Source organism: Corylus avellana, chromosome 7, assembly GCF_965113065.1.
Source record: "Corylus avellana chromosome 7, dhCorAvel1.hap1.2, whole genome shotgun sequence".
NCBI classification, from domain to species: domain Eukaryota; kingdom Viridiplantae; phylum Streptophyta; class Magnoliopsida; order Fagales; family Betulaceae; genus Corylus; species Corylus avellana.
In genome coordinates this window covers 20,796,623-20,819,286 of record NC_142496.1, presented here as the reverse complement: position 1 = coordinate 20,819,286, position 22,664 = coordinate 20,796,623, and the positions used below count along the sequence as shown (strand labels likewise).

At 37.5% G+C, this 22,664-nt stretch overlaps 3 protein-coding genes across 3 annotated transcripts; all 3 read right to left on the bottom strand.

Annotated features, from left to right (window-relative positions):
• Window positions 1–7,007, bottom strand: PM-ANT (Mitochondrial substrate carrier family protein). The gene is given in 3 exon segments (XM_059598316.2): window positions 1–844; window positions 6,298–6,528; window positions 6,530–7,007. Coding segments are annotated over 3 exon segments (984 nt in total). The 5' UTR covers window positions 6,650–7,007; the 3' UTR covers window positions 1–211.
• A 1,879-nt stretch (window positions 7,008–8,886) lies between these two features.
• On the bottom strand, window positions 8,887–12,619 carry CWINV6 (6-&1-fructan exohydrolase). The gene is made up of 6 exons (XM_088518093.1): window positions 12,353–12,619; window positions 11,258–12,093; window positions 9,882–10,040; window positions 9,544–9,782; window positions 9,365–9,455; window positions 8,887–9,283 (listed from the first exon to the last, which is right to left on the bottom strand). The coding sequence occupies exons 1-6, from the start codon at window positions 12,528–12,530 to the stop codon at window positions 9,065–9,067; spliced, it is 1,722 nt and encodes a 573-aa protein (XP_088374219.1). The 5' UTR covers window positions 12,531–12,619; the 3' UTR covers window positions 8,887–9,064.
• A 5,217-nt stretch (window positions 12,620–17,836) lies between these two features.
• Window positions 17,837–20,485, bottom strand: LOC132184329 (protein indeterminate-domain 12). The gene is made up of 4 exons (XM_059597919.2): window positions 20,275–20,485; window positions 19,981–20,180; window positions 19,508–19,904; window positions 17,837–18,881 (listed from the first exon to the last, which is right to left on the bottom strand). Exons 2-4 carry the CDS (start codon window positions 20,057–20,059, stop codon window positions 18,017–18,019), a joined length of 1,341 nt encoding a protein of 446 aa, XP_059453902.1. The 5' UTR covers window positions 20,060–20,180; window positions 20,275–20,485; the 3' UTR covers window positions 17,837–18,016.
• Between the last annotated feature and the right edge of the window lie 2,179 nt (window positions 20,486–22,664).

Below are 22,664 nucleotides of genomic sequence, written 5' to 3'. Positions count from 1 at the left end.
TTATTTTTTTTAACAAAAAATTAAGACATAAATTGCCAGAGCCTCAAAGGGCGAAGCGGCCAATGAATGTCGTTATTGGATGTTTTACACAATCTGTATAGCTCTCATTTGCGCTTTACAAGATTTTCCGCTTGTAAATCTCATTGCTTCATTCTAATCTATTCTTTAAACCTTCTCTATTAAGATGAAATAACTCCAAAATGGTTTCCTGTTACAATCTACCCCAATTCATGAACTTCTTCACCTCGTCATATAAGACCAGGATGGCAGCAGCACCAGTACTCCTAAAGATGCTTGAAAGAGCCCCACGATAAAATGAAGCCAACCCCTCTGTCCTATAAATCTTCTTCCAGCAGTCCAGAGTGCTATGGTACATAGGCTGTTCCAAGCCGGACTGCATCATCATCCGCCTCCGTACGGTGTCCAATGGATATGACAACAACCCAGCAGAGGTTGTGACTGCCTGAGCCACCACCCATCGCTTCCACAATGCCAACTCGGGCTTTGATTCTTCTGTGAGCATCTCTTTTATTGTATCAAAACCTCCAAAATAAAGGCCGCGGTGAACAACCATCCCATGTAGAGAGGCAGGAAGCCCTCTGTAAACCCCCCGAATCCCGTCTTTTTTGCATATGGTAGTCAAGAAATGGTAGATGCCTCGAAATTGACGAACTTCACTTTTCCCAATATCAGCAGCGAGACGGGTGTGTGCAATGTCAAGAGGATATATTAAGATCAATGTTGTACAACCGGCTGCAGACCCAGCAATAAAATTGGCAGATGCACCAGACAGAAAATGACCACGTTCAGATTTCCCGCTTCTTAACATGCTTCTATAGAGATCCTGCGTTGGGGAGAAAAGAAAAATAAATTAAGACCCAGAAATCATCATAGCTTAAAAAGAAATGATCACTGGAAATCTTCCTCTACTGCTAGGAAGTTCTCCGTCAACCATCAGATATAACAACAACAACAGTATCTACCTCTTCTGATGCCAAAATGGTTTTTGAAGTTTAATATTTAGTCTTAGATATGTGTTTCCTAAGTTTGTATCATGTAATGAAATACTTGGGTATGTATTTGCTCTACTATGTAGAGATACTTATAAGTTATATCAAATTTCCTTGTGGCTTAATGGCTACGCATGTAAGTAAAGTAACTTACAGGTCACAGAAGAACATACTAATATGGACATACTTCCATGGAACTTTTATCTTCCACAACCTTCAAATTTAAATTTAGGCTAAATTACTGAATTGATTCCTAGGGTTTCGACTTCTTTCAAATTGATCCCTAGGGTACAAAAATAATCTTAAATTGATAGAATTAAGGATCATTGTGGTGTGCTCCTGTATCAAATCGTGTGATACAAATTTCAGTCTATTTTTTCAGACAGAACCCCTAAAAAATTATAATTCTACCTTTAAATAATTTTTTTTTTTTTTTTTAAAAAAAAGCAAAAGAATAAAAAAAAGGAAAGGAAAACTACCCAAAAAGAAAACCTTTGGGGTTGCAGAATCAACCCAAATAGGCCTTTGGGGTGGCTCCGCCAGCTTCCCAAGCCAAGCCACCCTTCAAGTCATCTTTGGGAGTGGTTTGGGCCGCACCCAAAGAACTTCAGTGGCTCAACCCATCTTTAGACTTTAAAACCACAAATAAATAACAACAGTTCCTATATTTTGATTTTAAAAATTAGTTACAAAGCATGTTTCAAGAAAACAAATAACAAAAATATTTTGGTGAAAACTAGTTTAAATAACTATTGATTAAAAAGTGTTTTGAAAAATTTTACCAATACGTAGGAGAATAGTCCAGATTTTATGATTTTCACATGAAATTCTTGGATATTTAAATCAAACCTTATTTCTGACTCTCATAACCACTCATTGTATAGCTAATCACATAACTTGTATTTGATCTAACTGATTACTTTGATAAGAAACACTTTGACATTTCTTTACAAACTATGAAAAGAAACACTTTGGCATTTATTTTTGCTGAAGTGTTTGAGACTACCCTCCATAACCTCTCTAAGAAAATGACAGGATATGACACTATAATTTATTTTTGCCATTACTTTTTTTGTACTTGGCCCATTTCTCTCTTGATTTCCTGCATTTTCTTTTCTTTTTACTCAAAAACTATAGTTAGAAGGTTATAAACTCTACAATTATAAGCTTAGTGTTAACACCAAGCTTATTCTCTCTCTCTCTCTCTCTCTCTCTCTAGTTGGGGCGTGCTTGCAGTTCTTTTCTTAATTGGGGTTGATAAGAGGGTGTTGTATTGAGTCCATACTGTTTGAGTTGGTAGGGGAGGCCCGGGAGGGTAGGTCTCCAGTGTGTAGGATTTTTGAGAGGAACAGGGGAACTGCCCGATCCTTATGCTTGGGCAATGTCAACATCTCTTGGTTGTTAGCCACTGTCAAGGCAGTGGTTCTAGAGGAGGGGAGGAAGGAGTTTTAGAGATGCTCAAGAGTTGGTTTCCCAACTCTCCACGCCCAACACTGCTCCAATAAGCATAGGCAGTTCTTGGTGATGACATAGTTTGGGGGAGGTAGACAGAGGGGCCTGGGGCCTCATCTTAGTGCTGGGGCTGGAAGTCCTTTGCCGTAGAGCTACGAGTGGTTTTGCAGTTCTTCCGATCACGACATGGTGGTGGGACAGCTGGGCATCACTCTGGCAGTCCATTAGCACCGGGCACGGGTCAGACGAAGAAGATGGTGGTGGTGGGACAGCTGGGCATCACTCTGGCAGTCCATTAGCACCGGGCACGGGGACGAAGAAGATGGTGCTAAGGCCTCCGTTGAAGGAAAAAGGGGGGGAGGGGGATACACAGTGTAACACCCCAGTCCCATATTGGCTGGAAAGACGAAAAGAAATCCACATAGAGTGAGTGGTTTATACAGATAGTCATGGGTGCTAAGCCTCATATTATCTAGTTACTAGGTGAACTGGGCTTTATAATGAATTCTAAGGAAGTTCCAAATTAACTAATTCTTTTAGGGTAATAGCGCAAATGTGGCTAGCGCTTTTTCCTGGGTCATTACAGTGGTATCAGAGCCACCTAATAACGCCAGGTCATGTGGTACTAGAGCACTGCATGACGTGGCCCTGACAAGGATGTCAAGAATTTAAGAGGGGGAGTTTGTAACACACCGGTCTCATATTGGCTGGGAAGATGAGAAGAAGTTCACATAGAGTAGGTAGTTTATAAAGATAGTCATGGTGCTAAGTCCAACATTACCTAGTTACTAGGTGAAACTGGGCTTTATAATGAATTCTAGGAAAGTTCCAAATTGACTAGTCATTTTGGGATAATAGCACAGATGTGGCTAGCACTTTTCCCTGAGTCGTTACAAGTAGAGGCTATTACAACGAGGAAGTTTTCAGCTATGACCTCGTCGTTGAAGGGCTCATATAATAATTTTGAGGGGACAGAGTGTGTAAGGGACGTCTTCCTTTGGGTTTGCGTCTAGGAAAGTTGAAGATTCCATATTTTCAGCTGGTAGTGTCAGCTTGAGAAGAGGACTTCAGGGTGTTAATCTTGATCTCTACTCCTTTAGAGAGACGTTGGTGAGCCTAAAAAAAGACGTGGAGCAGCGTTTAAAATAGATTGAGTCAAGTTTGGGCCTGGGTTTTCCTTCTACGGCCCCGTAATCCTGTTAGGCCCACACTCCAGTGGCCCACTCTACTCAAGATCCTAAAGGAAATGCCTTAATGGGCTTTGGGGTTATCCAGGCTGAATATTACTTCAAGCCCTAGACGAAAATAACACATAAGTGGAAAAGGACTTCGGGTGTGGGTCCTTTAGGGTGGGGTTCGGATGCAATGAAAGGGTCAAGTGTGGGTTAGCCATTTCATTTTGGGTCACATTGTGAATATGGTGCGAGTCTTATGTTATGGGATTGGATGTGGGTAAGAGCTTACGTACAGGTCAGCCCGGAGCTCCTACGGCCTCGGCCGATGAACCCCATACTATGTCGACAGTGGCTCGAGGCGTGTGCTTTGACGGTGCCTCTTCGCCGGTAGACCGCGTAGTGGCTTCAAATCATGCCAGTGGGCCGGTGGCTCAAGGAAGCCTTTAGTTCATGATGAGAATGGTTTAGATTTTGCCAGCAGTGCTACCGGTGGCCTAGAGTTGCCGATGTACATTGAGAAGAAGGTTGTCGTCAAGGCCACAATCATAGAGGGGTCTTTTACTAGTACTACTAGCTCTTCTTCAACTGGCTTGGGTGGGGAGTCAGCCTTGAAAAGGAGGGATCTCCTCTGCCTGCTTTTACTAGAAAGGAGGTGCGTTGTATTGGAGAAATCAGTCAACAAGTGCTCGATTTGGCACCTTACCGAGACGTGGTTTTTATCAATCAGGAGGAAGCTTATTGCACTCCCCTAAGCTCCTATTCCCCTACCATGAAGGGAAATATGGTCACTCGTGGTCGAAGCATTCAGATTGGGTTCTGCAAAGAGTGAAGGAGATCCATCATGTTTTGGGGGTTTCATGTGTTAGTTTTGAGGAGCAATTTATGGCAATTTTGACAATTATTGTAGTGAGTTGTCTTCCTAAGGGTTTGGGTTCCATTTCTAAACTGAGCATCAAATGCAATAGGGAGTTAAAGAGATTGGAATGCTCCATTAATTAAGACTCTAAAAGTGAGAGTGCATGCACTGAAAAAGGAAAGGAGAGGGTCATTTCAGTTCTTTATGAAGCCAAAACTACTATCTTGAAACGTGAGAGGGTTGAATAAGGGGGATAAATGCCTACAGGTGGGGAACCTACTCAGAGTGAAAAAGTTAATATGGCCTAAAGGTGGAGGCCATGTCCCGTAGTGTTGTGAGTGTTGTTTGGACTCAAGAGGGGCTTCGGGTGGTATTTAGATTATGTCGGATAGGAGAGTGATGGAAGGTTTCTTTGGGATGATCTGGCTGGTATGCCCAATTGGTGGAACTTTCCTTGGTGCATTGGGGGTGAGTTTATGCCCCATTACTTGGTTCCCCAGTGAGAGATCGGGAGAAGTTCGTTTATGCCTAACTATAGTGGAATTCTTTGACTTCATTTTCATCGGAGCCTGATGGTCCTTCCTCTTGTTGGCAAAACTTTTACTTGGTCAAATAATTAGGAGTCACCTTCTTGGTCTAGAATTGATATATTTTTTGTCTCTCCGACGTGGTAAGCCTAGTTTCCTGATGTATCCAGGAGTCGGCTTCCTAGACTTGCTCAAATCATTTACAATCCTCGACTGTGGTAACTTTCAAAGGGGTAATAGGTACTTCAAATTTGAAAATATGTGGCTAAAGTGTAAGGGTTTTGTGGACAACATGAAACAATGGTGTGACTCTTATCATTTTCAGGGCTCTCCGAGTTTCATTTTAACTAAAAAGCTCAAGGCTTTGAAAGTTGATTGATTTAAGAAGATGGAATGAAGAGGTGTTTGGTAATGTAGAGAGGAAGAAAAATATCATTTTGGAAGAACTACGTGTTTTTGATATCATTGAAGAAGAGAGATCTTTAGGTGCTAAGGATTGTATGAAGAAGGCAGAAGTTGTAAGCGAGTTAGAGAGTTCCACTCTCACAGAGGAAGTGAGTTGGTGGCAGAAATCTAGGGTTTTGTGGTTGAGGAAGAGTGATATGTGCACAAAGTTTTTTTTTCACAAAATGGCCAATTCCAATAGAATGAAGAACTCCATTGACTCTGTGTTGGTTGATCCCAGAGAGTGATTAATCACTTTTTAAAACTCAGAAAGCTATTTGTCAAAACTCCAAACCACGTACCAAAAATGCATTTATCCCTTTTTCTTACTTTGTATGCTTCAGGGGACTGTTTCAGTACTGGCCTCGGAGGTAAACCAAATATAAGAGTTTATACGGAACAGTTGCTATCTTTCACTAAAAAGTCAGAACATTCAATTGGAACACTTCCAATAATTTTTGTATAAAATTGGTCTAAATCAGGCCAAGCCATGCGTAGATAACACTAGCTCACCTACCAAGGCTAGTCAACAACACCAAATCACCTAAATTTCATAATATGGTACCAAATTCACGGTTTGCGTAGTAACCCAACGACTTCTACATTGAAGCATTTCATCATTCATGTTATATGCAAAAGACAATCAACGTTGCTTCAAGCCTTCAACCATTGCGGGAAACTCCAACGGGAAACCCATCAGAACCAACCAATTCAACTTCCATTCATTAAGTTCATACATCACAGAAACTCACAGATTCAAACGCAAAAAACAAATGAAATCAGCGAAAAAGAGCAACATAAAAAGATAGGATTTTTTTTTAAAGAATAAATACCTTGAGTGAGAAATTGAGAGCGACAGAAGGGTAATAGCGAAGAACGCTGCTCCCATTGCCTCTCCAAAGAGAGAGAATGCCTTCCTCTCGTACCGTACGGACGATGCAATCGAGCATACCCTTGAATCTCCTACGCCCACTGCCTCCTACAATCGCCAGGTTGCTTTCTTGGGTCTGCAAGATAAGCTTCGTTCGCTCTACTGGGGCGACAATCGTGTGCACCACCCCCCCCCAACACCGCCCCGGCCATCAGATCGCGGTGAAAGTTTGTCAACCAATCGTACAGCCCCGATGATCTTGGCCCCGATTTCGACTTCCTATTTTCTGGGTCATCATCATCTTCTTTACTCATTCTTCTACACCCCCCCCCCCCTCTCTCTCTCTCTCTCTCTCTCTCTCTAAAACTCTCTCATACCGCCTCTGAAACAGTGTTTCTTCCTCCCTGAAAATGGTGGGAACCTGGTTGGTGGTTAAGATTGAAGAAAGCCCGTTTACAAGTTCATATATGCAAGTTTTGCTTAATCAATCAATGGATACAACCTTCTGGTAATCATACACAAATTTCTCTCTCTCCCTCTCTGCCTGTGACGAACCTTGAAATATGCCTGTCTCGATTGCTTTCTTGCTCGAAAGAAAACCAACGGAATATACGCTTCACTTCCTGATATAAAGCTGTCGAGGAACCCTGTGCCCAATCTCTTTATATATATATATATATATCACATTATTATAATTTAATATATTATTATTAGTTTCTTCCCAAATATTATCACCACTGTTTACACCTTGCACGTCGAAAGTCATGGCACCCAAAACCCTCAGACCGCCCTCCAAGACCACATCGGCCATCGCTATCGGCGCATGTCTTTGTCACGTGCCGTACCAAGGAGTTGAAAAAATTAAATATGCTTTATTATTAAATTGCCTTTCGTGTATTCCTTTCCTTCTGATTCTATGAGAATGTGATGTCGATTGGACTGAACCAATGGGGTTTAATTGGAATAGTAGCCGCTAACAGCTTATAACTGCTAATCATTAACCGTTAATTGTTTAGAACATTTGCAGTTAGTGGTTTTAAGGATTGCAAAAAACTGTTAATAACCGCTAACCATATACCCTTATATATAATAATATAAATATTTTATATTTTATGTTAATAATGATTATAATATAACATTCAAAACGACGTTGTTTTAGAGGAAAATTTTGGCCCAAAATGTTTAAAATAAGTCCAAAAAAAGACAAATTAAAGGTTCAAAACATTTAAAAAACCCATATAAAAAAAAAGGGTTATAAAACCGCTGGTTATTGGATTGAATAACAGCTAACCGCCTAGGCGGTTGCAGTTGTCAAAAAGTGATAACCGCCCAAGGCGGTTGCGGTTAGCGGTTATAGCCAATAACCACCGGTTATAACCGCTTGAACACCCCTACAGAATGGGATCCTCTCCTATCCATTTTGGGATTCAGTTCATGGTCAAAATCTCTTTAAAGAGATCTAACGATTACAAAGATGTCATGTGTTTCACTTATTAAAAAATAATAAGAATATAAAATAATATAATTATTTTTGTTTTTTGATATGGCCATTAGGGGTGGCTGGACCACTCGAATGGCCACTGTTTGGCCTGAGGGTGGCTTCGGCCACCCCAAACCGGCCGTCTAAGTGAGGTTTTCAATTTGTCTCTTGGGACAGCCTTGTCCCATACTCTCACACGGACAATTTTAAGTGTTTTCGATTGCCTCTTGTTCGTCCCACATCGAAAAAAAACCCACCACTTGGTCCACTTCCACTTTCACTCATCTATATAAAGCACATGTCATTTCCTAATCCTCTAAATATTGCCTTAGTCAAGTACTTAAGCTGGGTAAACCAAGAGCCAAGATTCAAGTACTCGGCTTGCCTGGCAGGCGAGCCGAGCCAAGCACAATTTTTTGTTTTTTTCCCATTTAAAAAACGGTTAACCGCTAACCGCTGATTAACCGTATAGGCATTTAGTAGAGTCAGTTAATAACCACCTCGACAATTACAATTAGCGATTTTAGCTTTCACCCCTAATGAAAGGGCACTAATGAAGGTCAAATTGAATCCATAGTTGGGAAGCACCAACATGGTGTTCGGAGAACACCTCAAAAAGTTCAACAAAATCAGATCGGAAGATTATTATTGGCGAAAACAAGAAACCAACTATGAAGAGCCAACGTGGGAGAGAGCGGCTAACTCATGAAATAAAAAGGCACAGGAAAGGTGGGGCCACGTGCACCACACTTGAGCCGAAGCAACGCATGACGTGCATGTGTGGTGACACCGACTAATGTTACCGTCGATTCCTCACAAATTTTAGCAACATTGTGGCTTCGGCCATCGAATGCATGAAGAAAGGGCAATTCTGATGGGGTATAAGAACAAGAGATTAGCTTTGCAGTGATCAAACAAAAGAAAGTTATCTTCTGTTCTCATCCTTGCCTTGCCAAGTTTTGAGAAAACTCTTGGAAGTTGAATGTGACGAGGTTGATTTCGAATTGAAGACAACTCTTCTCTTCGATCTCTCGCTTTCACTACGTCAAATTTAGAAGGATCAAGGCTTCAATACCCTGATGCCATTGGCTTTGGGAAAAGGCTAAAGCCAAAAACCAAACGAGCTAGCTAGCTTGACAAGCTAATGTAGCATATGAGAGAAGCTGACCAATCAAGAACAAAACAAAAAGAAAGAAATTAAGAGGTGTTGAGCTGTTTATCACGTTTCAGCTCTCAACCCTCAAAACGTTTACTTGTAATTGATTTGTTGCTTTCGTCTCTTTTGCATAGGAAAAATTTGAGCTCTCTTCATGCTCCAAGCATTCAGGCTCGAAATTCTAACACTCAGAGTTCCATTGTTGAATACATATAGGCGGCTTTCACTATGAATCGCCAATTTCGGATAAACTCTAGCAGTTATGCAACTCCTCCCATCCGCACCAAAACTCTCAACAATTGAATGGTCTATCTGTACAAACATAAAACCAGATACATTATACAATATATATATATGGCGAGTGAATAATAATTAAACTACCAATCTACATACCAAGCTTCTTAATGATATTTTCCTCTCACGATGATCCATAGACACAAATGCTCCATAGATGGTCTTGCCAAGCCCTTCCCTCAACGAAGACCTGAGGATCAAAGTTGTTGCTTTCATATCAAGCTAGGAGTGAAAAGTAACTCAGAAAGATTTGAAAGGATATTTAATCAGAAACCAACCTGCTTTGATCGCTACACATGAGCACAACATAATTGTCATGCCTTCTAAATATGAGAAAGAAGACTGCAGTTTGTTCAGTCAAGTCCTTGGAAGCCAGAACCAGCAAACCAAATGGCCCTACTCTGCCTCTACCAGATGCTCCCTTTTGACTACAGAGCAGTTGGGGATCAACCCAATTCGGGTCTAGAGACTCAGCTTCATCCAAATTAGGCAGATCAAATGAAACTTCCACATCAGCCTTCCATGGAAAAAGAGAAAAAAGAAAATGGAAGTATATCAACTTCTGTATTTGTATATAAGCCTAAGTAGAGTCAATGAATATGATAATGTGAGTTACCTGTGAAGCTGTAATCCCTGAAACTTCGAAAATGAAACCATCATTGAGCTCCTTATCATGGAAACTCACTTTGTTAGTACGTAGTTTCTCTATTTCTTTGATTGGCCACTGTATTAATTGTTGCCGAGTTCCACTAAGCAGAACGCTTCTAGGAATTGACTAGAAAACAAAATAAAACGATGCTTTTGGTCATTTAATCAAACACTTTGCCTACATGGTTGAAAGCTGAACATGACAATAAACCAGTTTGCTCAATGGCAGTAATAGACAATATATAGAATTATTTTCAAAGGCAAAAGTTTTCGTTTGCTTACCTATAAACAAGATTGGTGTTTAACCACTTTTACTATTGTTGATGCACTGATTGATTACCCTCATTTGGAAAATAGATCAACAATCTTCTCCAAGTGGAAACTATACACTCTCATCATTTCCCAAATGGCCATTAATAGGATTAATATGGTATATGACATACCCTATTAAGGAAAATTACGCACTATTTCCATGTTGGACAAGGAGCATTCCCATAAAAAGGGTTACACATACAGGTACAAATAAGGTCTCTTTCTCCTAACTCTATATATGTTTAGTTTTTTCTTAAAAAAATGATCAACATGTTTGAGATTATGTTTGAGGAATAGATATTTTAAGTCAAAAAGTGTTTTTTTTGACAAAAGCTTCATTTCTAAGTTTTTGTTAAAATGCGTTTTGGCCATTTTTAGGCTTTTTAGATTGTTAAAAACACCTTCAACTTTTTTTACCAAACGGGGTACTTTTTTCTTCAAACGGACTTTTTGAGTGTTAAACGCACTTTTAGGTCATTCAAACGCACATTCAGGGCCTGTTTGGAATTGTGTTAGAGGCTTCAAAAGTACTTTTAGTACCTAAAAAGTGACGCCAAATAAAAAAGAGAAATTTGGTAAAAAATTTCAAAAGTATTTTTTTGACCTTTTAACTCTAAAAATAACCGAAACGCACTTTTAACAAAGTTTAAAAATGAAACTTTTATCAAAAAAACATTTTTTTAACTTAAAAACTCTATTTTCCAAACACAATCCAAAACATGCTCTTAAGCATCGTAGGTTATCCACCCCCAAAGCTGGCGCCATACCAGTAGCTTTTTCTTCTCTGTTTTGCATGTGACCCATAACCGGTCCAGCCGTCCAAAAAACTGCATCAACAACTATGAAGAGTCTAATTGGTTGAAATACTTGTGAACATTGTGGTCTCATGTCAGATCATTACCAGATTAGCCTGACAGACTCCTACTAAGGCAGAAGATGGCCTGATCTGCCCAGACCCATGTCTTACTTAAAAGTAGCCCCCTAATTCATCAGGTGACTAAAATGAATACAAAAAATTTAAACTTGGATTACCTGAAGCCCAGACCATCCTTTCTCAATGTCATCTGATTCACCATCAGACTCGGTCACCCAGGCCCATAATATTCGCCTCTTCTTACCACTGTCGTAGAATGTTTTAGAAGCATAAAAATTCCCATAATCATATCGCATGTCAAAACCTTCATCCAAGAAGTCAGTGTCTACCTCAAATTTGTCTGTCATGGGCACGTAATTTCCCAATATGTAGTGGTCCTGATTATGGAAGCTTGCCTTGAGCACATGCTTGGAAAATTTCTCCTCTCCATTTGTGTTGTTGACACTGACAGGGTAAAAATCTGGACATTCCCACATGCCAGTTTTTGTTGATGAGTGCAGTGGATTCTCACTCCTAATCCATTCAACAAAATCTCTGCTTCGATAAAGAATCGCCATTCCAAGACCATTTATCTTGCTCCCAACGATGACTCGCCATACTCTGTCAGGCCCCTGCCAAGCAGTTGTTGGGTCTCTGAAATTCTGTGGATCAATGTCGTCGATTGGAGTGAGTAGAGGATTATGAGGAGATTTCACCCATTCTCTTAGCAGTGGGTCAGAAACATTCTTGGGTACTGCCAAGTTTTGAACTTGGCGGTTTTTGAGGTCAATTCCAGTGTACAAAATGGCAGGTTTTCCCCCAGGAAGAAATGTAGTTGAACCGGACCAGCAGCCATTGATGTCAAAAGGGTCTGATGGGTTGATTGCAGGCTCAAGATGAACCCAATCAACAAGATCATATGAGATTGAATGAGCCCATGATATGTTTCCCCACAACGCACCATATGGATTGAATTGGTAAAATAGATGGTAAACTCCCTTATAATACATTGGTCCTGCAGTAAGATGAAATTGACCATGGTAAACTCCCCATACATCGTAGCTTTCAAATTGTTCAGCACAAGATGAGGAAATTGTGGAAACATACCATTTGGATCTGGGTTTCAACAGCAGCCATTTGTTAATTACAAGAACAAAGAACAAAGAACAAAGAACAAAGTCAACTCAAGAGTCAAGAATAACATTGAAAGAACAAATTAAAGGGAGCAAATTTATGAAGCCGGAAACAAAATTAAAAGGTTGTGCAGAACATACCATTCATCCAGTTTTTAGGAGGTTGAAAGTGGTAAGCAGTCCTGTAAGGCTGCTCTCTTGAAAGTGATTGAAGATTTCTGTACGGGTGATGAGAGGCTTCAACTTGATCAACTTCAAGTACTGCATCACCAACCAGCAAAAAGCATAAACAGACAGCCCAAATAATGCATATCTCCATCACTAACGAGCTCAATGATGGTGGGGATGTGCCACAGAAAGAATCATGAAGTTTGCCAAGGATCGGAGAAATTGAGGATGCTTCATTCGGTTTTTCTCAAGTCAAATTGTATTATGCTTGCTTTGTTGTTACTGGTCCACTGGATAGAGATTAGTATTTTGTATTCAACTTGCCAATTAGAAAATTAAAAAAATAAAATAAATAAATCAACTATTCTAGTATTCTAATTGCAAGTGCCATATTAAATATTTTGGTCCAGGCACCACTAGGCACCAAATCAAGTTATTATAAAACTCTACTTCGAGTACAAGAACGTGTACAGAACATTTGTGTAATATAAACTAATATTTATTTAGAAAACCAATATGCCTTTTTCTTTTCTTTTAAGTTTTCTATGAGGAATCAATGCACTCAATGCACTAGTTTCGTATTCTTCCATCTATCTCTCATAAGGCTTTAAATCAACCATTGTATCATTAGGACTCATACTTTCACCTATGCTGGTTCTACCGATCCAATGATTATTTGAAAGAAATGATAGATGGAGATGGACGGTAAAATACAAAATAACATTTCTCATTAGTTATATTCGTCATTTATGAAAATCCAATAATTCATGAACTAATCAAATCGGAAAAAATTAATGCAAGTGCCGGAGTGAGTTTTTGGTCATTAGGATTTACCAACCAATTTATTATTGATCATTTATGGAATGATTTGAAAGACTTGAACATTGAGTTGGGAGATCATGAAATTGGAGAACAGGAAAATTTTCAAATGAGACTGGAATAGACAATAGAGGACCAAAAAAAAGGAGGAAAGTTATAAACTAGGAAAAAATATAAAATGGCTCCCTAAACTATTAGCCATTTGCAATTTAGGTCCCTAATGTTCAAAATGTAATAAAGCAACCCCTCAAACTACCAACTAGTTGCAATTTGGCCACTCCATTAGTCAACACCATCAAAATGGATGGAAAATTCAATACGACGTCGTTTTGGTAAGGTTAAGTTACTAAAATGCCCTTTTGGGATAAAAAATCAAATTAAAAAAAAAAAAAAGTCCCACAAAATTTGGTAAGTGTTTAATACCCTAGTCCCTAAACACGCAAAGCTTCGTCTTCTTCTCCACTTCCCTTCTTCTTCGTCTTCTTCTTTGTCAAATTTCTGTTCAAACTCAATCCAATTGGTATAAATTTCATAATATTATTCCATCCAAACACCACTTCAAACTTGTAATTGGTAAACCTCATCGAGATGCTCAAACCACTTTCATTCTTCAACTAAAAATCAACCCAAATCTTTAAGCCAAATTTGACGAAAACAGAACAAACAACCAAAATCTGAAAATCACAACCCAAAACCCATGATCGTTTGGAGTTAAGAACAAAGAGAAAATCAAGCTTATCATCACCCAATTTTTTTATTTTTATTTTTATTTCTCAATGCAAAATCAAGCTTCAAATTGAATGGATATTGTTAATAGCAGAGCAGAGCCAAGATACTGGGTCAGAGGTCAAGAATTTATTTATTTATTTTATTATATATAAAGTTGAACAAAAATTAATTAAAATTCAACTCCCTCTCTTCCTCTGTTTCTCTTTCTCATCTTTTTGTTTCTTTCCCTCTCTTTTCTCCGATGCTTCTTAGTTCTTTCTTCTCTGTCTTATTTTAAAGGAAGGGGGTTATGACGCGATGGGGTTGTTAGATCACTAGCAGCAGCTTTCCAACCATTTTTCCTCAATTTAGGGAATAAAACTACTTTTTGATTCTTTAAAAAAAAAAAAAAAAAAAAAAAAAAAAAAACTTCAGAGCACTAGCAATAGATGCCCTATATGTCATTCACTTCCCTATGTTTAGGGAAAATGTCAAAAAAACCACAAAAAACTATTCACATTAGATTCCCTACATTTAACCATCACTCAAGGGTTGTTATAGTATTTCTCAATATGTAGGGAACCAAAAGTGGTTCCCTATACATTATTTTAATATAAATATTTATCTTTCCTCCCTCCTCTTTCATCTTTTTGTCTTTAATTGGGGATTGTGTTGGGATTTTGTCAAAAAAGTAAGGGTAGATAGAGAACTTGTATTTTATATATAAAAAAAATAATATTTTAATGGTATAGGAAAACGTAAGGGAAGCTATTGTGAAATATATTTTCATAGGGAAACAAAAAGTAGTTTTGTGCCCTAAACTTATGGAAAATCAAAGGGAAGCTGCTGCTAGTGCTCTCACAATAGATTCCTTATTTTTCTTTATATAAATTAAATACTATTTATTTTTAATATTGCAACCAATGAGAGAGTACAAATGAGAGAGAATTGTTGGAATATGTGAATGAGAGAGGAGAAATAATCAATTTTTTATAATTTAATAATACATTGGGCATCTACAATGTAGATACCCTTTGATGTTGGTTATATTTAGGGCTTCTGATGTGGTTGATTTTTTGTGATTTTTTTGAAATTTTTCCTAAACATAGGAAATGGAATGGGTTATAGGGAGTCTACTGCTAGTACTCTTAAAAGGATAAGGGATTGAGCTGGTTTAGTTAATTTTCGAGTTGGGCTGCTGCGCGAAGAAGGGAAGTGAAGAAGACGAAGTTGCTTAGGGACTAGGGTATTAAACACTTACCAAAACCGCGTCGTTTCGGTAAGTGTAAGGGTTTTTTTTTTTTTTTTTTTTCAAGCCAAATGACGTTATTTGGGGGCCTTTTTTAAATTGATTTATGAGTTTCCAAAAAGGGCATTTTAGTAACTTAACCTCAAAAAAAACGACGTCATTTTGTATTTTGGGGGCCTTTTTTAAATTGATTTATGAGTTTTCAAAAAGGACATTTTAGTAACTTAACCTCAACAAAACGACGTCGTTTTGTATTTTCCATCCATTTTAACGGTGCTGACTAAAGGAGTAGCTAAATTGCAACTGGTTGGTAGTTTGTGGGCTAGTTTATTATATTTTAAATATTGGGGGGCTAAATTGCAAATTGCTGGTAGTTTGGAGGGCCATTTTATAGTTTTCCCTATAAACTAAGAGAGTGATTTGTAGTTGAATAAAATGTTTAGAGACTTTCCATCTTCTGAGCGCTTTTTTTTTTTTTTTTTTTTTTTTTTTTTTTTTTTTTTAATTTTGTCAAAAAGAGACTTTCAAGAATTGAACTTTGGAAAAGATATGGGGATATAATAGTATTAATATCGATTTTTAATGGTTTAATGTTATGAATTGAATGCTATTGATTTTCAATACTATCTATCTTATAAGCGATTTTTTAAAAATAAAAATAGAGAAGTGTTACACATCCTTCCCTCATTCTTCTCTCATCCTTCCACTTTTTAAAATTGCTATTGGATTTGTGGGGTTATGTCTGAGACCCATATGACTCCATAGATCTAATGGTGATTTTAAAAAGTGCGAGAATAAGAGAATGACTTGATGAAGAAAGGAAGCATTTTCCAAAAAAATTTCTAAACATCCAGCGTGAACTTTAAAAGAAACAACCACAAGAATAATCGGTTGGGACCACACTTAATGAAGTGGAGGTCACTAGTTCGAATCTCTCTGCCCCCTCTTGTGCGGATATGTCAAAAAAAAAAAAAAAACTTTAAAAGAAACAACCACAAGAATAATCGTACAATGTGTCAATTACACACAATCTTGTACATAATGCGTTTAATGCAATCAAATTGAGCATAATCCTATACTAGCAATTCTCACCTCACGCTTTTGCCTAGAGCGAAACCCTAGAGAGGACTATTATTCCAGTACACAACGTTTTTGTTAGGCTTTAAGTAAGGTATTAATACATATATTCAAGGATCGGTTCACTACTTAATAAATATGAAAACATGGAGAAAGGAAAAAACATATGATTTGTATCCTTATTGGAATTGGACATTAATAATACTTAATTTTATTGAATAATTTATACATAGAAAACTCTTGAAATATAATTAAATGCTCTTAATTACGCAAATTTAATGACCGATTTTTTAAGTAAAAATCAATTCACTCTTAAAAAACCAGTACAAAAAGTATGTCATAAAAAACAGGTTTGTCTTTTAAAAAAATAGTTCATGCCACATGTCGAAATATTAAGGCATGCACTTCTGAGAGGGTTTTGGCTATTATATATAATATGATATGATATCTTAGGCATTTAATTATTTTCATCTTTAACTATTTGTTCCCTATAATTAGAGGCCCTAATCATGCAGACCATGTGGCAGCATAGTTACGATCCACAAAATGAAATAATTTTTCTTTCATTTTCTTATGGCACTGTCAAATGATGTAAAGTAATGACACCCACTCGTTCTTCTATTAAATTATTTGTTAATCATTTCAGATTAATTAATTGACGTACGTTGTCGAGTTGTCAAGCCTGTACCAACCAGATTAATATATTCTCTTTTTAATAATATTTTATCTCAGATTGATGCAAAAATAGCATGCCAATTACTTGAACCACCAATAATTAAAAGAAAAAAAAAATCAATTTTATTCCTTAGGCTTTAATGCGATTTCAATTAATTTATGTATTTAATATATAAAAAATATATATTATATATAAAGGTAGGTAGTTATTAACTGTCTTCTCCTGCCCCTAAAATCATTAACCATGCCAACCAAAGTAGTTATGCGCTAGTTTACCCATGTATATCGGTTAGAGCACTAGCAGCAGATTCTCTATAACTCATTCTCTTCCCTATGTTTAGAGAAAATCAAGAAAAAACACCCACATTAAAAACCCTAAATATAACCAACATCAAAGGGCATCTAAGATGCCCAATGCATTATTAAATTATAAAAAATTGATTCTCTCTCTTCTCTCCTTTACATGTCCCAACAATTATTTTTCATCTCTCCTCTCTCATTGGTTATAATGATAAAAAGAAATAATATTTAATTCATATAAGGAAAAATAAGAAAATCTATTGTGAAGTGTTTTTTTACATGGAATGAAAAAGTAATTTTATTTCATAAATTAAGGAAAAATTGTTGGGAATCTCATCATCATCATCTAGTAGTAGTAATTTTTTTTTTTTTTTGGATTTCTTTTTGTACTCTCTTTGAATTGTTTTGTAAAGTAATGGGAATCTCATCTTACTCACAAAAAGAGAAAAGTGCCCAAAATAGTTTGATTTGTCGTTTTACTTGGAGGAAAAAAAAAAAAAAAAAAAATGAAACACCCGACACTCGGCCAAAAACTAAAGGGACTTTTTTTTTTAGTCCCCAAAAAAAGGGACGATCGGAAAAGTGAAGTTGGAGGAGCAAAAATGATGAACAGGCACTTTCTCACAATGGAAGACAAAAAAAAAATAATAATAATAAATTTCTTAAAGATTCTGTGCATAATGAATAAGGCATGCTTATCACTTTGCATATTTCTCCATTTATGGTAAAAACATATGTTGAATTACAACACTAAATAATTGATAATTCTGAACAAGCAAACCTGATCCAGCAAAATCTATAATTTGTTTCTAAAGGTGATTAAAAGGTGGTTGGTTCTGATTGTGCTGGTGTGAGTATGTTGTTGAAGAAGGATTGATGTAGTCAAAGGCTGCCATGTTGAGAAAATCTTTATGAGAGAATGCTGCTCTTGCTCCAACACCCAAAAAGTCTCTTGTCAGCCCATCGTTGCCACCTCCTCCATTAATGCTTTTGCTTGCTTTTGAGAGAGCATCCTGAAAACCACCCTCTCTTTTTGGATTCATCATCATCATCCTATGATAATCCTCTTCAAAGGACGATCCTTCAACTAACCCAGATGAGCAAGGCAAAGATGTCATGCTCATCATGTCATGAAGAAGAGAATTATGCTCAATGAATCCAGTCCTACTAGTACTACTGGTGACAGCAGCAGCAGCAGTAGCTGCAGCAGCAGCTTTATTCCCAAAAGATGCCAAGGCAAAGGCATGAGACCCACTTCCCATTTCATCACGTGAAGACACACCCAAACAAGAAACAGCTGTAGGGGAGAGTGAGGGCTTGCTCATTGTAACACCCATTTGAGCTGCTTTTTGCAATAATGCAGTTGCTGACATGTGTGGGGAAGCAGCTGGCTGAAAGGGAGGGAGGAGTAGTGTAGAATCAGGGTTAGTGTTAGGGCTAGGGTTTTGATCGTGGTGGTCTAAATTTGTTGAAAATAGATGTGAGGAGGAGAGATTTAGTGGTGAATTACAAGCCAACCATGGTTGTAGTTCTTCTTCTCTTTTCAGTGACTGGATTCCTTGGCTATGGAGTTGGGTTTGTGGGGACACAAGTGAGTTTGTCGCTGTGATTGCTCTGCCACTCTCCTGTGCTAAAGCATCACAGAAGGCTCTGTGGGTGATGAAACTGTCCCTCCTGTGACCATGAAAACAAGCACAAAAAACAAAAAGAGGAACCATAAAAATACAGCTTAAATAAACAGTGTAAAAGTACTCTCTCTCTCTCATCACACCTTTTTCTCTTCAAGGACAAAAAAACATTGCAGCAGTCTACCATTAAAGGTTCCTAATCTGGCCACTTTTACAGTAGCCATTACGAGTTAAAAAGTTTCAACCTCACTTCTCACTCTCTTTTTATCTCCATGCTCCATTTGAAAATGAGATCAAATAGTATAATTTGAAGGTTAAGATTTAAATCAAATACATAATATAAATTTTGACACAGCCTTTTAAAAAATTCAAATAATATGACATTATTTATGTACACCATCATATGCACTAACTTTAAAACTTAATTATGAAATATTGGATATGAGACTGAGATGAATCTCGGAATGCTAATAATGAAATAAATTTGATTTTTGCTATTAAATCGAGATTCTTCTTCTTCTTCTTACCCCCACCGACATACAATATATACATATATAGCAGAAGAAGATGCAAATTGGGAGCATTTAAAAGCTATTTGTTCAATCATGGAATAATTAAAGATTTAATTTATTTTCTCTCATAACTATGCAATAGCATATATGTTGCTCTTACCTAGAGAAAAGGGTTCCACAATCACATCTATACTCTCGAGTGCCACAAATCTTAGAGTGAGCTTTCCAATCTGATTGAACTGCATAACGCTTTGAGCACCTTTCACACTTCCACCTCTTTTCCCCATGCTTCCTGCAAAAGTGCTTCTTGATTCCTGTGAGGTCCCCAAGAGCCCTTGAGGGGTCATGGTGAACGCACGTTAGCTCCGGGCATACATACACCTTCTTCCTCACCACTTCACTTGTCCTTTGCTTTAACTTCCATGGCACGTTATGCCCTCTTCTGTGAAGCTGAAGGTTTTGATCTCTCTGAAACCCTTTGTTACAGATATCACATACGAATCTGTTTGTTGCTAAGAGGCTTTTGGGAGACAAAGCTATCACTTCTGCTTCTGGGTCTGGTTCAAAATTAACAAATCATGAAAACCCATCAAACAAAAATGGAAAATCAATTTGTTTTATAATGAAATTAACCTGGTTTGCCTGGAAGACTCCTCTTCCTCTTTGGTGGTGGTGCTAGATTTGTTGAGGCAGATGCAGAAGTCTCATTCATCCTCTTCCTTTCTATATTAATCTAAACAACTTTGTGGGAATGATGACACAAAGCATGAGATTCATTAAATGAGCTCAGAGATCCTCTATGACATGGCTTCCTGAGATCTTAGCCCCAGACCCTAATTTAGAAAGACTTGCATAAGTATAAGTATAATCCCAAGAAGGAAAGAAAGAAAAATATGGAATGAATTAAAACGTAGTTTAGCAACAAACCTCTTGCAGCCACAAACCCTAGGTGGATAGTTGCTAAAACCAAGAAGATTCAGCATTAAGCAGACAAACTAAACCATTCAAGAGGGTGTTGAGAGAGAGAGATAGAGAAAGAGAGAGATGTGGATGAGAAGGGATTGTTTTAAAAACTCTTAACCCATTCAAGACCACAGGCAAGCCAACAGGCTTGTTCTGACGTGCACTTTCTGTCTTTTCCTTTGTTCTCTTCCCAGTACCAGAAAATCTCTCCTTTATCATTTGTATTTACTTTATCAAATAATATATTTTTTATGCCTTGAATATTAACTTACACCACCTTTCCCCTTCCCATCCCCCAGAAAAGAGTAAAAAGAGGAGATGATAAGAAGTTGATTATGGGCTTTTAACATAATGACTAAAAGAGATAAAAGCAACTCAGCTTTCCTCTGTGCATGATTGGTTCTGTGATTGAGTTCCAGCAGATATATGCTCATAGGAAACAACAGTTTTTAATTTCCCATTCCTTTTTGTTATAGTAATTATTCAGTAACTTTTCCATCTTTCTTTCCTTTATTAACCAAATTTCAATTAAGTCCCTAAAGCCTGGCATTGAAATATAAAAGTCATAAAGAAGTAGGTCGGTCCCAATGCTCTGCCTATCCCATCATTCACTTACTTTCTATTGCATGTGACAATGTGAGATACAGAGAGAGAGAGAGAGTATCGGAAGTTAAAGAAGGTTGATCTAGTTTGGCGCGGTATATTTTCTTTCCCTTTTTTTTTTTTTAATTGTCATGTGCATGTAAATCAATAAGTAATATAGTCATCTAATCATCATTTGGTAAAATTCATTTCATCATGCTTGCAAAATTAGGGTTCATATCATATATTGTATCAAAGATGTTCAAGACATTGTAAGAGTGTATAATACTTTGAAGCAAAATATTTATGCTTCGAAAATCTTAAATTAAATGTCCATATGAAATTTACTCTCTTATAAGCTCGTAGATTTTCCCAAGGCAATTGTTTGGGTACTCGACGCCTCCATCATCTGCAAGGTATTCTACTATTAGTTACACATCTAGACCAAGATTCCAACTTAAGACTTTTAAGCATTATGCTAGCCAAACCGTTAGGATGGTACACAGACAGTGGGGGCGGTCTAGACCTCAAGACGATTCTCGAACCGTCAGGACGGTTTCTAGACAAAAGCTCTTAACTCCATAAAACCAATCTTACCTTTAACTCTTCTAACATGTTCTAAGGTTTAAAAATACTTTTTTTTCACTAACCTAGACACTAATAATATCCTAAAACAAAGCTCAAACAATAAAGTCTCAAGATTTATCCCAAAATTAAACATTTCTTACAAAACCAAAGTTTTCATCTCCAACACTTGAAAAATCACAAGGATCCACACATGACACAACCACACACATAGGAGTTAGAGATCTTCTCTTTAATTCGCAAGTTCAAAACGTTCTTGGACACATATTCAAACCAAAATCCAAACTTTCTAGCCCTAAAGTTACCACCTTTCACAAGAAAAACTTAACTTTACCATCAAAATTTATAAGACACGTACACATGCACCTACAAAAAATAACACATTACAAAAGGTAAACAAAATATAAATAAAATAAACTAAAGAAAGGGGTTTGTAGCTTACCCACTAGAGGATTAAAGCTCAAACCCACAAGAAATCCCTCCGTCCTCTTCTCCCCTCTCTCTAAAGGCTATGACACACACCAAATGGTGCCTTAAGACTCAAAAAAGGTTTTAAAGACCTCTAACCGCGTATGTGTAGTGTTGACCATATTTGATTCACATGAAGATTGTCACCATTTAGACGGTATTCATATCGTCCAGACTTACGTTTAGCTGAGGTTGATTGTAAGGGCGGTTTTCACAAGGAATTTCCCCTAAGTGTTTAAAATTTAATTTTCTCCCCCTCTTGGGATTTGTGACTAATATATCCAACACTACTATAAACACTTAGGCACTAATTATCACTACAAGAATTTTATTTATTTGTAACGGACCGTTAGTAACGTGTCAAGGCTATTGACATGTTACTAATGGGTAGTGATGTGTCAACAGTAACGTGTCTAACGGGTTAAAAAATTGGTTGTAACCACTGGAGATTTAGTAACGTGTCAGGTTCTGATACTTTACCCTTTTGTAACGTGTCAAAATTTGACACGTTACCAAATGTATGGTAACGTCATCTTGTACTGACATGTTATTTTTTAACACGTTACCAAATATTTAGTAACGTGTGAAATTGACATTTCACTACAAGGTAACGTGTCAATTTGACACGTCACCACAAGGTAACGTGTCATACTGACACGTTAGCTTGTGGTGACATGTTAATTTGACACATCATCATAGGGCTGACGTGTCAAATTAGA

Coding starts and splice junctions, on each gene's coding strand:
- CWINV6 (XM_088518093.1), bottom strand. CDS start 12,530: ATGGAGATATGCATTATTTGGGCTGTCTGTTTATGCTTTTTGCTGGTT. Junction 12,094..12,352: donor TCCTAAAAACTGGATGAATG/GTATGTTCTGCA, acceptor ATCTTACTGCAG/GACCAATGTATTATAAGGGA. Junction 9,783..9,881: donor CAGGGATTACAGCTTCACAG/GTAACTCACATT, acceptor TTTCCATGGAAG/GCTGATGTGGAAGTTTCATT.
- LOC132184329 (XM_059597919.2), bottom strand. CDS start 20,059: ATGAATGAGACTTCTGCATCTGCCTCAACAAATCTAGCACCACCACCA. Junction 19,905..19,980: donor GAGTCTTCCAGGCAAACCAG/GTTAATTTCATT, acceptor ATTTTGAACCAG/ACCCAGAAGCAGAAGTGATA. Junction 18,882..19,507: donor TGTGGAACCCTTTTCTCTAG/GTAAGAGCAACA, acceptor TCATGGTCACAG/GAGGGACAGTTTCATCACCC.